Source organism: Cibotium barometz, chromosome 39 (genome assembly GCF_041138505.1).
Source record: "Cibotium barometz isolate CiBa-2024 chromosome 39, ASM4113850v1, whole genome shotgun sequence".
Taxonomy (NCBI): domain Eukaryota; kingdom Viridiplantae; phylum Streptophyta; class Polypodiopsida; order Cyatheales; family Cibotiaceae; genus Cibotium; species Cibotium barometz.
Genome location: NC_141084.1, coordinates 11,555,304 through 11,568,763, shown reverse-complemented (window position 1 = coordinate 11,568,763; position 13,460 = coordinate 11,555,304). Strand labels below are relative to the sequence as shown.

Sequence of the window (13,460 nt, the reverse complement as noted above, 5' to 3'; positions counted from 1 at the left end):
CAGAAGAGTCTTCTATGTTGGAAGAGCATCCATTGGCAAAGGAGCTGCTAGAAGAAGAGCTAGTAGTTCCAGTGGAGGTTCCACTGGAAGTAGCAGTGGCAAAGGACCCAAAAAGTTGGGAGGTGAGCCTTTTGAATGACTAAGTCAAGAAAGAAGTAAAGGTGCATGGTTTTCCCCTATGCTCCAAGCTTAGTTGGAGCACAGGGGATGCCACATGCACACCTTCCGACGGTGCCATTTAGACATGATTATTTCTTGCAGCCGCCTAAAGGTTAATGTTAGAGGCCGTATATGGGCAATTTGAAGCAGTTTTGGGAGCTTAAATGGTGCCCTGAGGTGCCCAAGACATGGACCAATAGTTGGGACACCTTTGGGTATAGTTTAGAGGCTAAATATAACATTTTGGACATTATTATGTAGGTCAAAAAGGAAAAACCGACCTGAATATGACTTGCTATTAAGATCCTTATAAAAAGGCAAGTCATGGGTCATGTGTAGGCATTCAAAGGCAGAGTTGCAGAGCCAAGACCAAGGGCAAGAAAGCCAAGACCAAGGGCATGTAGCCACAACATATGGATTAGCCAAGACATCTCCACATCAGCGTTTTCTACCAATGCATAGAGGAGGACATCAAGCATTTAGTTTATGCATAGCATTCAAGAATCAGGTTTGTGATTTGCAATCATTGTAATTACTCATTCATTCAGTAATACACATTAGGAGTAGGTTAGGTAAAGAGTCTCTTTCTTCTCCTTCTCTCTCCTCATCATTGCACATGTGATTAGCGTTAATCTTTCTTGCTTAGTGTTATCATCATGAATCACACTTCTGCATAGTTAGCAGGTTACATTGGATCAATTACTGCACTTGGTAGCTTGCTTGGCGGCCATGTTTGGCATTATAGAGGTGCCATCCATGCATTAGAATCGAGAGCTGCAAATATGTGTAGATTGTGATGCAGGAGGTTGAGATTGAGGAGAACACCTTCCTTCGATGACCAACATACTGGAAGCTTTCACTACCTATTGGGAGATGGAATTGGTCCTCTTTTTTCAAGGGGTGTGGCACTCTTTTCACATGGGATTTACAGAAACATGTCAAACACTCACATATTTCAATGTAACATGGTTGCGGAAGTTGAATAGATAAACACTAAGCAAATAGAGAGAGATTATCAACTATCCATAATGAACTGCAAGTATGCGATGGAGAAGACCATATAGACCTAATCTACTATATATTTCCAAAACATGAATATATACAATAATGTCACATATTGTAAACTGAGATCTGTTTGTGCAAGACTTTGCAAAGTGCTGATGAGATGCTTTCGCTGCTGTGACTCTGACTTACAAACCCAATCTCTCACACTTGATGGCTCAAAAATCAGCGTACCAACCATGACATCACGTGGGGTACTCTCGTTTCACAATTTGCAAGTGCAACTCTCAGTAAACTACCTGACATAACTGACAGATATGAGGAAGCTGTAACGAGCACATCTCCCATCATGCCGTCCAACTGCAGGCTCTGCTCCAAACTCTGTGACTCTGCATCCGATAATACCTCTACCATATATGTTACCATAGGTACTGTTGCAACACTTGTCTCATCATCCTTGGTACTGGATTTGGAGAGACACTTGGCTCTTCTCGAACAACTGTTGGTCTAGCTCCACACACACACACACTCACACACACAAATTCACTCAGGAAAATTTTAAAACCTTTACATCTCCATTCAATAATATTTATGATCGATTTAGTATATACTCTTAATTATTAAAGAATTGGAAATTCTCATATATATTCTTTATAAATAAAAGACAAGCATGTGGTTATTCTGTTACTTTTTATCAAAGACAAAAGTTTGTTTTCTTTCATAATAGAACTTCTTCAAATTGGGCTTTTCTATCAGGGCATCGGAGCTATTATTGCGACGATATCCCGAAATCTTGCTGAACTGCACAGTGAAAGATGGCGGAGTTACTCATCATTTGCGTTGGGCAACCGTGTCCCAAAAGCAGTAGCTACAAAGGAACCCATAGTCAAGGTCCATAACAATTCTCACCAGTAAGGTTTAATGGTTACGTACTTGTAAAAAAACTAAGTCTCATGTTTGTTTTTTTGCTGTTCCCGTGCACAGGCAATAGAATATGAATATCAAAAGCTTACCAAGGAGGCAAGTCTCTTTTCGTTTATTGCAAATGCCTTCTTGTTGCAACCACCTGAAGAGGAACTTTCAGACACTGTTTCTGAGGAGATAGAGTATCATGCATGGTCAGCCTACATCAATCTATTGAATACCTTTCTTTACATGGTATAAACATGGGGTTTATTGACGCCTTTTAACACAACATTACTTTTGATTTGTGCATACAAGTATACGTGTCTGTTGCCTGATGTATAGAAAGTGGTCTATAAAGAAATGCATGTATATACGTATGTGTGCTTACATATCAATCAAAGTAGCTGATGTCCCTCCCTTGTCATTGTTTAGGTTAATTACTACATAGTTGTCCCAACATCAGATGAATATGCAGAGTTGTTGGACATGCCAGCAACTGTTAGTGGGATTATTATTGGCTCTATGCCTTTGACTGCCACCATATCTGCAGTTCTTTTTAGTTGGTGGTCCAATAAATCTTATAAGGCACCTCTTGTTGTAAGCACTCTGCTATTGATTGCGGGGAATTTCCTATATGCGTTGGCTCTCCCATTCAACTCGGTATGGTTGTTGCTCCTGGGTCGCGCTTTGGAGGGGTGAGAGCCTCTATATATACCCTTTTGCATTTTGCATGCGAATTTCGAAAATATGCATGATATGAAATTTATTTTTAAAGAAAAGTTATATGTATGCATGCATGCATGTAGGACTGAATGTTGTATGCATGTAGTACACACACATGATTGCAGGCATGTACACGCATATGTTTATGTATGTACAAATGTGTACAGATGGATGTGTGCATGCATGTATGTATGCATGCGATGGAGGAGCATACTAATAATCATACTTTTGTGTCTGCTCACCTGCAGACTAGGATGTGCACGGGCTATAAATCGGAGATATATCATGCATGAAGTACCCCTGTCAAAGATCCAAAATTTTTCTGCAGCATTTGTTAGTGCCAGTGCTTTAGGGATGACGGTGGGACCGGCTATGGCAAGCGTCTTAGACTATGTCAATTTCGAGGTATGCATTAGTGAGTAGATGGAGAAACCATTGGAAATTGGTAAGATTTTTAATGTTGCAATCTTTGTTTGATGTGGACTTGCAGGTTTGGGGTGTGGAAGTCAACTACTGCACTGCACCCGGATGGATCGTGGGGTTTGCATGGAGCCTTTATCTTTTACTTGTTGTACTTTTCTTCAAGGAACCCAAGAAACCACCCTCCAAGGATGTGGAGTCTAATAGGTCCAAAGAAGCACCTGCTTACCCTAATAAAGACGACTCTGGGGCCTTAGATTCTTTGCTTGTTAATAACGGACAAAACGATGAGAGCTTGGTAGAGAGGAGAAAGACAAGTGATCAGGATTCGGGATCATTTATAGGTGTCCTTAAAGAGATGACACTACCTATACAAATCCTTCTTGTTATTTATTTCATGCTCAAGTTTGCGTCGGAGATGCTCATCTCGGAGGCCACTCTTGTAACCAGCTATTACTTTTCTTGGAATTCAAGCACGGTATGATGCTGAATGCTATGCTTGATGTTTTCTCCTTGAGTCACACTGGGTACAGAATAGTAGCCCCCACCGATGGGCATGGGTGGGTGTCCATCCCTGACCGGCAAGCGGCTAGGTTGGGGTCCTGCTGATGGGTGGGGGACTGTTCTGCACACAGCCTTTGATCAAGGGGTTTCATTTTGTGCTAAAATAAGATTGTTGTCATTCATGAGCCTGACTTATTTAAGCATTTAGATTCTCATGTTTAGGGGACCACTTTCTAAGTTGAGCTGTATGCATGCATTGTTTTACAATGCAGGTTGGTTTCTTTCTTGGAGGGCTGGGCCTTACAGTACTACCCAGCAGTGCAGTTGTGGCAAACTACATCAGCAATAGATTTCATGAGAGGTATATATTTTCCATCTTTTTTTTTTCCTGCAAACAAGATCCTTCGATTTGTTAACAAAAAACAGCCTCAAACGCTAGATACAAACTTGCCTCCATGCACGGGGCAAGGATCAAAGAACAAAATAAGGGGGAAGGATGCACTTCTCCTCCGGCTTGCCGCTCTGTGAGGAGAAGGCTATCTCATACAAGGGGTGGGGGAGGGAATAACCAAACAAGAGCTTTGAGCACGGGACCTCGGCCTCTGTGGCCCAAGCGACAGTACCCCATGTAATAGTACGGGGAGAGGCCAGAATCCGCTACCAAACCTGCTGAGCCTTCAGGCAATCCCAAAGACAATATCGTTGAGACTCTTGGGGATGGCCACATCTCGAACAAGCTGTCGGTCACCTGCGAATGGCCAACCATGTGCCAACCACCAAACGCCGATGGGCCAGGAACCACAAACAGAGGGTGATCTCCGAGGTCAAAAACTATCCCAGAGCTTCTTCCAGAAATCTGAGAGAAAGTGCAATGAGAGGCGGTGAGGCCTTGAGACTGCTCATGCCCTCAACCTGGGGCATCTAGATCCTATGGCCTAGCTGTGCGGTGTATGCGAAGAACGGGGTACCTGGAGTCCCCTCCTTGTTTGCAAGATCACACCAAGTCCACTCCCCCGGGTCCAACTAGAGGCGTGTGATGGGATGACTCTCAAATCCATAAACGCCAAAGTCTCTCCTTGGCCACCTTAGCCGGAGGTGGGTCTATGTGCATGGAATCTGATCACCCTCACCCTCTATAATGTGCATCCCCTGAAGTCCTCCAATGTGGACTCTGATGTCACTAATGTGTCATGAGGTCCAATTGAAAAAGTGAGCAATGTTGAGCTCTCATCCGCGCCATGAATTGTTAGGAGAATATCATATCTGGTAAACCCTCCCAGCCACTGTGTGGGGTCGGAGTCAGCCACTCTGGAGGAATGGTAGAGTCGATGTCGAGGCTGAGCCTGTCTTTGCCCCGGATCCTAGTCAGGCCTCTCTGTCGAGCCATTGGGGGAAGCTGTCTGAATGCAATCCAATCTCCAAGAGACCTAGTAGGTCACGTGCTCAAAGCTCCCCAAGATACATGAGGCCGAGCCCCTAACATTTGACCACTAGGTAAATGGATCATGGGGTTCCAAATCAAGGGTTGTTGAAGACGCTCCTTGGACTGACTGTTGGAGGGCCTTTTTGAGGTGATCCCATGCCCATAATAGGCTGGCTGCAAATATGTCCTCAAAAACTGGGCTAAAGCTGCAGGCCCACATCTCCATGAAGATCCATCTAGTGCCCTGCGGCCAAGGGTCCCACAGGCTCGAGTACGGGCTGAAATCTTGGCTAGGAGGAAATCCTTCGGTGGCTCGTCGCTTGGAAGAAGTCCTCTAACAATCAACTTACCCAATAGGGCATGGCTTTGAATGGCGGGGTCGATGATGCCCAGGCCCCCTCTATGGCATGGTTGTATGATCACTCCCCAAGCCACCTTGGCCTAGGTAGGCCTCCCATCACTAGCTCACAGAAAATTGTGGATCAACCACTGAATCCTGACCGATGCAAGCCCGGGAGAAGGCCCAACAAGAAGTAATGTACCACATGGTAGCAAGAAGAACCTGGTTTGCCACCACCACTCGGTTGGCTAAGGAAAGCTTCGTTGACCTCTAGTATAGAAGCTTCTTTTGAATGCTCAGAAGAAGAGGGGCTAACTACTGCATTGGGGAGATTTTGATGCCCACCTGGCATCCAAGATGACGGATTGGAGTGTTCCTTGGGAGCCACTGGAAAGCTTCAACTGGTTGCCAAGTCGGGGCAAGTGGAGAGCCAACGCAAAATTCACATGACTTGTGCCAGTTGAGCTGCGCTCCGTATGCGTGATAAGAGATCTCTATCGCCTCTGTAAATCTCTGAAGATTCCCCACATCCCCGGATAAGTATGCTGTTGTGTCATCTACGAACTCTGAGTCTAGTAGCTTCTCATGAGTATGGATGGGGAGAAGCAATCCCTGGAGCCCAGTCTCCTGAGCTGAGAGAAAACTGCTCATGGCCTTGGCAACAAATAGAAAGAGGTAAGGTGCTAAAGGGCAGCCTTGCCAAACCGAGTGAGAAAGGGGAAATCTATCACCTCTGGCCCCTTGAATGAGAACCTAGCTGTGAGAGGCTGAGTAGAGTCCAGAAACACCATGGATCCACTCTTCCCAGAAAACCCATCCAGTACATCGTGTTCTTTAAAAAGCCCCAGAGTCCAGTCAACTCTATCATAGGCTTTCTCGAAATCCAGAAGGAGCACAACAAGATCCTGTTGCCACATCCTGGCCAAACCTGTTGCCTCCCAAAATGTGAAGATGTTGTCCAGAATCTGTGATCCCGAACAAAGCCTGTTTGAGTATCATGAATCAAGTCGGGGAGAGGAGGGGCTGAAGTCTCCAACAGCCGGCTGATGGCCTTGGCCAAAATCTTACGGCGGTCTCGAGGAGGGTGATGGGTCTCTACTACCGAATCTCCAATCTGTCACCACCCTCCTTAGGAATCAAGTGAATGGGTCTAGGGGTAGCTTCTCTCTGTCCTCCATGAGTGATGGATCGGGTGGCTTTGGGTTCTTTTTCAAAGCAAACCCCTTTACCTCGTTAGTAGGCTTTAGCGGCTTCCACACCTTCAGCTTCGGTGGTTTGGTCTTTCATAAAATCTTCGAACATCTGAGCTCTTCTATAGTCTTGTTCCTTCTTGGCTCTCCTAGCTAGGAACTCTTCATCTTGAAGATACCTTTTGATTTTTTGAAAATCTCGATATTCAGTTGATGTCATGACTGCGGTCTCATGAGAGACATATTGACGACCTTGTATCTCTTTTGGATGCCCTGGACAGGGTTTTGTCACCCTAGAAAAGATTTCTTCAAGAGAAATCCTGCTTTGATACCACTGTAAGTGCAATGGAGTGTGCAGTGACAGATGCAACCACGTGTATGAGAGATAAAGATAGAGAGAGAGAAGGGGGAGAGAAAGATGGGAATAGGGGTTTTCACACGGTACAGCACGCTGATCGGGGAACAGGCCCTGTCCCCTTTTCAGGAATTTATTTCAGGAACAATCCACGGCTTTTCCAAGCCAGGACCAATACAATAAATGAATACAATATCAAACAAAAGTGTCGATGTTGAGATCGGGCCGAGGTCGGTGTTGAGACACAAGATAACTGATGTCGAGCTCACCATGAGGATGTCCCACAAGAGACTTACACCGGGCTAGTACCAAAATCCAATGTTTGATGTTCCCAAATATCCACAAAAAGCTCTTTGTTCTCAATCCAATCCGGACAAAGACAATCTCAAAGTGTTCACAACTAGATAGTGTCTCCACAAGGTAACTTCCCTCCTCCTTGAGGGTTTAGAGAAGTTGGCGTTACTCAAATGGAATACTATGAGGGGATAGATGCTGCAGATAGAGGTAGCAGCGGTGATGCTTTTAGGGCAGAGAGTAGTGCACAAGCAGCGCTCAAAGCCGTGGCGGTGGCTGCAGACTGTGTACAGGGTAAAGAGCCGGCGGTGCAGGCTTTTCAAGCCAACAGGCGGCGGTTATGCTGGTGTTTTTGGTGGTGCTGTGCTGCTAACTGATGCTGGCGGCGACGGGAGGCAGTAACAGAGCCGGCTATAGGTGGCACAAAGGTTGCGCAACCAGAGGGTGGAGGCGGCGCAGGCAGACAGGAGTATTGGTGGCGCACAAAGCAGTGGCAGCGCTGGCTTTTGGCTCACTGCTGGTCGGCTCTGCTCAGGGCAGCGCAGAGTAGTGGTGCAACAGCTAGCAGGCAGCGGCAGAAGTACTCAAACGTAGAGATGAAGGGCGACGCGCCGGTTGGAGCTCCCCAAAATGGTGGCGGTGTATGGCTGTAGGAGCAGTGCACAAGAAGGTTGATGGTGTTCTTGCTTTTCCCAAGGGAGTTCTCCACGTACTTCTTCTATGAGCTTCCAAGAGTTCTTTTATGATCCACCAAGAGGGTGCATGCTCCTTTAAATACTTGAGGGGATGCCTGCTTTTAACCATGCTTTGGTTTTGCCTTTATCTCCTAGCTTTTGTTTTATTATCTTGCTTTTGCTTTATCTCTTTGCTTTTGCTTTGATAATAGTCAAAGTTCTTGATTCATGCTTTTAGAATCTTCAGGGCCTTGCTTTTTGGCCCTGGAGCAGCTTTTTGCAAAAGCGGCTTTTAGCTTTTTGATTTAGTTCGATGCCCTCTTTCCAATGGTGCCCCCAGCTTTTTGGTCAACAAAGTTTGATTTTTGCTTTTTCTTGCTCTTTGAACTATACGAGTGCTTTTTCCAATTCCAACTTTAGGAACCTTGTTTCCATGTGTCCATCATCCTGTCCATGTGCCTGGGCATGAGTTCTATCATGTGAAAAGAGTATGGAGGACGAAATGGTTACACTCGGAAGGATGTGCTCCTGGAGGAAGAGAATATCAATGGGTTCCCCAGCTGTTGCTCTATGGAGGTCTCCTCTAAGGATGCCACGTCTCTGAAAACACCGAGGCTCCCCCAAACGTGGGTGTTCCATGTGACAATCTGCATATATAATCTCTATGGGAAGTGGAACTATCGGAATTGCCCTCCACTCGAAGAGTCTTGGGCGTGGGTTTCCATGGGGAGTAATCATAGTTAGTCCTAGGATGAAGGCATGGATCCTGTCCTCCATGTGACGCCTCTGAAAACATTGAGGCCCCTCCCAAACCGTGGATGTTTCATGTGGTTATCTGCATATCTAATCTCTATGGGAAGCGGAACTATCAGAATTTCCCTCCACTCGAAGAGTCTTGGGTGTAGGTTTTGATGGGGAGTAACCAGAGTCAGTCCTAGGATGAAGGTGCGTCAGGTGGGCGTGGATCCTGTCCTCCATGTGACGCCACTCTATCCGAGCTTGGGAGTAAGCATAATTTGAGCTCCACCTGTCACAATGTAGGTATCTACAGGATTGGGAAAGGGGTATTGCTATCGAGATATGAAGGAACACAAAGAGCAACACCTCCAAGGTGGAGAGCACCACCTCCCTGTGCTGATCTCTGTGGCCTGAGCCTCCGAGCTCCATCCAAGCCAAGGGCCAAAGATGGGTAAGCACATCAGTGATGTGCAGATCGTGTAGATGATGAGAGAGCTCAACTGCCTGCCGCTCGATAGCGGCAGACACCAACTCCGTGTCCCAATCCATCCTGGGGGACAGCACTCAAGGGGAAGGAGAAGATCATCGTGCCACTCTTTGGCGTGGAGGGCCTGGAGTGATGAAAAACCACACAAATCCAAATGGGAGCCACCGTCTCCTCGAAAATGGTAGCTCATTCGATAGGGAGACATCGGAAGAAACTCCGATTCACTGGTTGCCTCAGGACTCTGGAGGCCACCTGGCGACTCAGGCGAGAGAGCCCTCACTGGGGAGGAAGCGATCGTCATCTCAACCGACTTCGAGAAGCAACGAATCCAGAGGATGGAACTTGCTAGGCTGTCTCCGCTCCGGGTTTGGCGCGGCGAGAGGGTGGCGGGAATGCTCAGTAGAGGCGGAGGGAGGGGGACAAGCGGGCTCCAAAGGAGACGGGTTAGGGGGAGCTGCTGCAGGGAGAGTCGGAGGCGAAGGTTGGGGAGGGGATGGGGAAGTTGCCTAGAGTGAGAGGGAATCAGATGGGAGGAATCCTCCAGAGAGGAAGGGTGCGAGGAGGGGTCCACCGAAGGCTCGATAGCACCAGCAGGCCTCACTGGAATTTGGGAACCTAGAGAGGAATCTCGGGGGTGCGGGGAGGGTGTTGGTGCCGTTCAAATTGGGGGGCTTGAGGTGGGTTCCTTGAGGTAAAGAGGGGGGGGGGGGGGGGATGCTTGAAACCATATCCTCCTGTGCTCTGCCAGCTTGGCATGCTCGGCGGCGTCGCTCAGCTCTAGAGGTTGGCTGGTGGCTCCGTTGCGGGCCAACTGCTTGCGACTCTGCGGCATCAATGTCGGCCGCGGTTGGATCTTGATGCTTTGCTGCCTGAGGGCCGGTTTCCCTCCCACTCCTTTGAAGAGGATCTGGGGGCCAGAGGGGGGGGGGGACTTTGGGAGCGGTCTCCTGGACTGTCGATGACACCGTGAGATGCCCCATCTACCTGCATATGAAGCATTGGCCTGGGAGGCCAGATTACTCAACACTCTGCAAAATAGGGCCTCCCTAGAGGCAAGGAAGAGATATGGCGTGCGGCACTATCTCCGGAGAGGCTATGGAGGTGCAAAGGGATGGAATCCCAACTGCTTGAGCTAGAACCGAAGCGGCGGTGGAGGGGAGTTCAGTCACTGTCGCAATAGCGCCACCTATCACTGGGAGAAGAGGAAGGTATTCCTTCCTAAGGCCTGGGAAGCAGACTATCACGGGAAAGCCTGAAACACCACACAAAGGGTCAGATGTTGGGTTGAAGCCGTGTTGCCACCTTTCAAAGTGTCATGTGCACAAAGTGTATCTACCGTGTACAATGCGCACAAGCTTCGAGGCTTGGGGAAGCTTGGAGCTAGGCAGACTGATTGGCGAGCTGGGCTAGGGATAGACTAACGAGCGGGCACTCAAGTATGGACGGGCGGGCGCCCAAGTGTTGACGCCCGATGACCGGCCAAGAGCCTATAAAAGGGTGGCCAAGGTTAGTCATTAGATATATAGAGTCTCGCGTGTCTTCGCGAGAGCTCTATGGTCTGGAGCCTGGATCTATTGCAGACGTGCACCTGCTTCATGCAGCCGAGGTCGGCAGTAGTCTCAAGGCCCGCGAGGGTAGGTTCGTGGCGGTATGGGACGTTACGAGGTAGAGATTCGTCAGTACGTCCATCTAGTTAGCTCAGCTCGTGGCTCAGTGGGGACAACTAAGTCTGTGGGCTTTTGGAGTATTTTATTACCCAAGGAGAATAATATCTTGTACAAGCTTTGAGGGCCTTACTCTCCCCACGGGAGATGCCGGATTATCCATATACAAATGCCATAACACAGCCCAACACGAGGCAACCAAGCCGGAACATAGGCTGTAGAAATGCCGAGCCAACAATATAATCCATATACCTCCGTGTGGGTACTGAGTCTTCCCCAAAAACCACGGGTCTTCATGCTATAGAGCTGGTATAGCAAGTACAACTCTCCATTCAGCTGGTACAGCAGGTACAGTGGTTGGTACAACTGGTACAATGGCTGGTACAGCCAGTACGGTGGCTGGTACAGCAGGTACAACAAGTATAAATGTTGGTATAGTAGGTACAATGGTTGGTATAGCAGGTACAGTGGTTGGTACAGCAAGTACAACAAGTACAAGGGCTGGTACAGCAAGTACAATGGTTGGTACAGCAGGTACAAAGGCTGGTACAACAAGTACAATGGCTAGAAGTCATAATAAATGATTAAATACTCTTGCCTTCAGTATTTCTTCGCGATGGAAGCCTCCAAAACAGTCCCCAACAGCCGGTATTCTTCATGGGCAGCCTTCAAGTGAGAGAGAAAAGAGAGTAGCCATCATTAGGGCCATAGTCACAAGGGACGGGGGACGGTGACGGGGACGGGACGGGGGACGGCCATAAGTAGGGAACGGGGACGGGGAGGGAACGGCACTCAAAAAATACTTTTTTTAAAATTTTTCTACTCTACACTTATTCTACTTTGGAAGTACATCAAAATGAGCACAAATTTACACTAAAATGGTAAGCTTTTGAGTCATATTAATAATTAAGTAGATACAAAATGAGTCATGACTCAAGAGTTAGGACTCAGGAGTCAGGACTAAGCCTTAAGGAGGCAAAATACATGGACGGACTCAAATGAGTCAATGACAAAAAAGTGTTGAAGACTAGAGGCTAGAGGCTAGAGCTAAGTAGTAAGGCCCATGAATCATGATCCATGAATGATCATCCACGTGAAGTGCTCGCCTCATGGTCATGGGTAGCTTGTGCCAAAGAAGCATCAAGCTCATCCTCAGTCTCATCCTCATTGGCATGCTGCTCCTGCACCTCATCCTCTTGTTGCTCTTCTTGTTGACTCATCTCCCACTCGGTGAAGGAATCTGCCTTCTTGGTCACGCTCTTGCAAAGCATTCGCAAGTTCGCGCTGACGAAGACAAGGTCATTGTCACGCTCTACCCCGAGTCGGTTCCTCTTCCTAGAGGCAATGTGGCTGTAGGTACTCCAAAGTTGCTCCAAGCAAGAGGAGCTGACGGCCTGGCTAAGTATGCGGATGGCAAGCTGCTGCAGCTCCGGTCCATTTGAACCAAAGTCCTCTCACCATAGAGCAGCACCAACTTTGGAGCGGTCAACTTGTGCATCATGACAGCCATAGGAGCCATGAAGTGACCTGTACATCGAAAGTTGGTCCCTGATCTTGCGCCTAACCGATGCATCAGGCACAAGACGATCCAAGATGATCCTCCATCCAGCGCTCACCTCCTGGTCGCTCTTCTGCTTGTTGCCTTGGAATTTTGGGTCCTCCACATAAGCTGCTGCATGCAATGGAGAGTAGTAGGAATTCCACCTTCCTAGACACAAGGCATGGATCTCCTCGTATCTGTCTTCGTCAGGCATGAAGTCTTTCAACTTCTCTATCATGCGATCCATGGCCTCGTAGACCTTGCCTATGCATGGTTGCATAGCGTCTACAATCCTCAATAGGTGGACTATGGGCCTCACCATAGCATCTGTGGTCTTCACACGCTCCCACCAAGAGGCGTCATCCGCCCGTAGCCTACACTCTTGGCCAGTGTTTGTATGGGACTCTTGCATGGCGACAAACTCGTCGCTAAGGAAAAGCCCCCTCAAAGCACCGCTACAATCCTTCAACCGGCCCAACATGAGAAAGTTGTAGGCAAACCGGGTGTCGGAATATTTGAGGAGAGAGAGACAGGACCTCTTGTTGAACTCATGCCGAAGTCTTTGGTGGTTGAGGACAAAGGAGACCATGGTGTTGGCCTCCTCAATGAGCGGGCTGATCCATGGTAATGCCCCGATGTCCTTGAGGAGGTTGTTTAGGCAATGAGCCATACAAAAGGACACCGTGACATGTCCATACATACTTTGGAGAATAGCTCCCGCCGCCCTATTGGAAGGCTTCCCATCCGCAACAAAGCCCACTACATGCTCGGGGCCAACGATCTCCATGGTGGTAGCCCACTCCGCCGCAAGCACATCCGCGCTCTTCCCAGTGCCGGATGCATCATGAGATGAGATGAAGTACATCTCTCCGCGGAATATGCAACCATGCCGTGAATACTCCTCTTGCGGGTGTCACTCCATCCATCCACAATGAGGGAGACTCCGTTCCTCTCCCATTGCCGCTTTGTGTTGTCGGCCGCTTGCTCTACAATGCGCTTCTCCTTGTCGAGCAATGTAGTGCGCAAGCTCTCGGATGAGGG

At 48.0% G+C, this 13,460-nt stretch overlaps 1 protein-coding gene across 1 annotated transcript in view; it reads left to right on the top strand.

The window, feature by feature from the left end:
• Positions 1–13,460, top strand: part of LOC147615724 (SPX domain-containing membrane protein At1g63010-like) — an 89,520-nt gene that overhangs the window by 47,354 nt on the left and 28,706 nt on the right. Inside the window, exons 6-11 of the mRNA XM_086778302.1 lie at positions 1,918–2,052; positions 2,146–2,319; positions 2,500–2,762; positions 3,039–3,195; positions 3,281–3,688; positions 3,987–4,075. Coding sequence (XP_086634428.1) covers positions 1,918–2,052; positions 2,146–2,319; positions 2,500–2,762; positions 3,039–3,195; positions 3,281–3,688; positions 3,987–4,075 — 1,226 coding nt within the window. The remainder of the gene's footprint in view (positions 1–1,917; positions 2,053–2,145; positions 2,320–2,499; positions 2,763–3,038; positions 3,196–3,280; positions 3,689–3,986; positions 4,076–13,460) is intronic.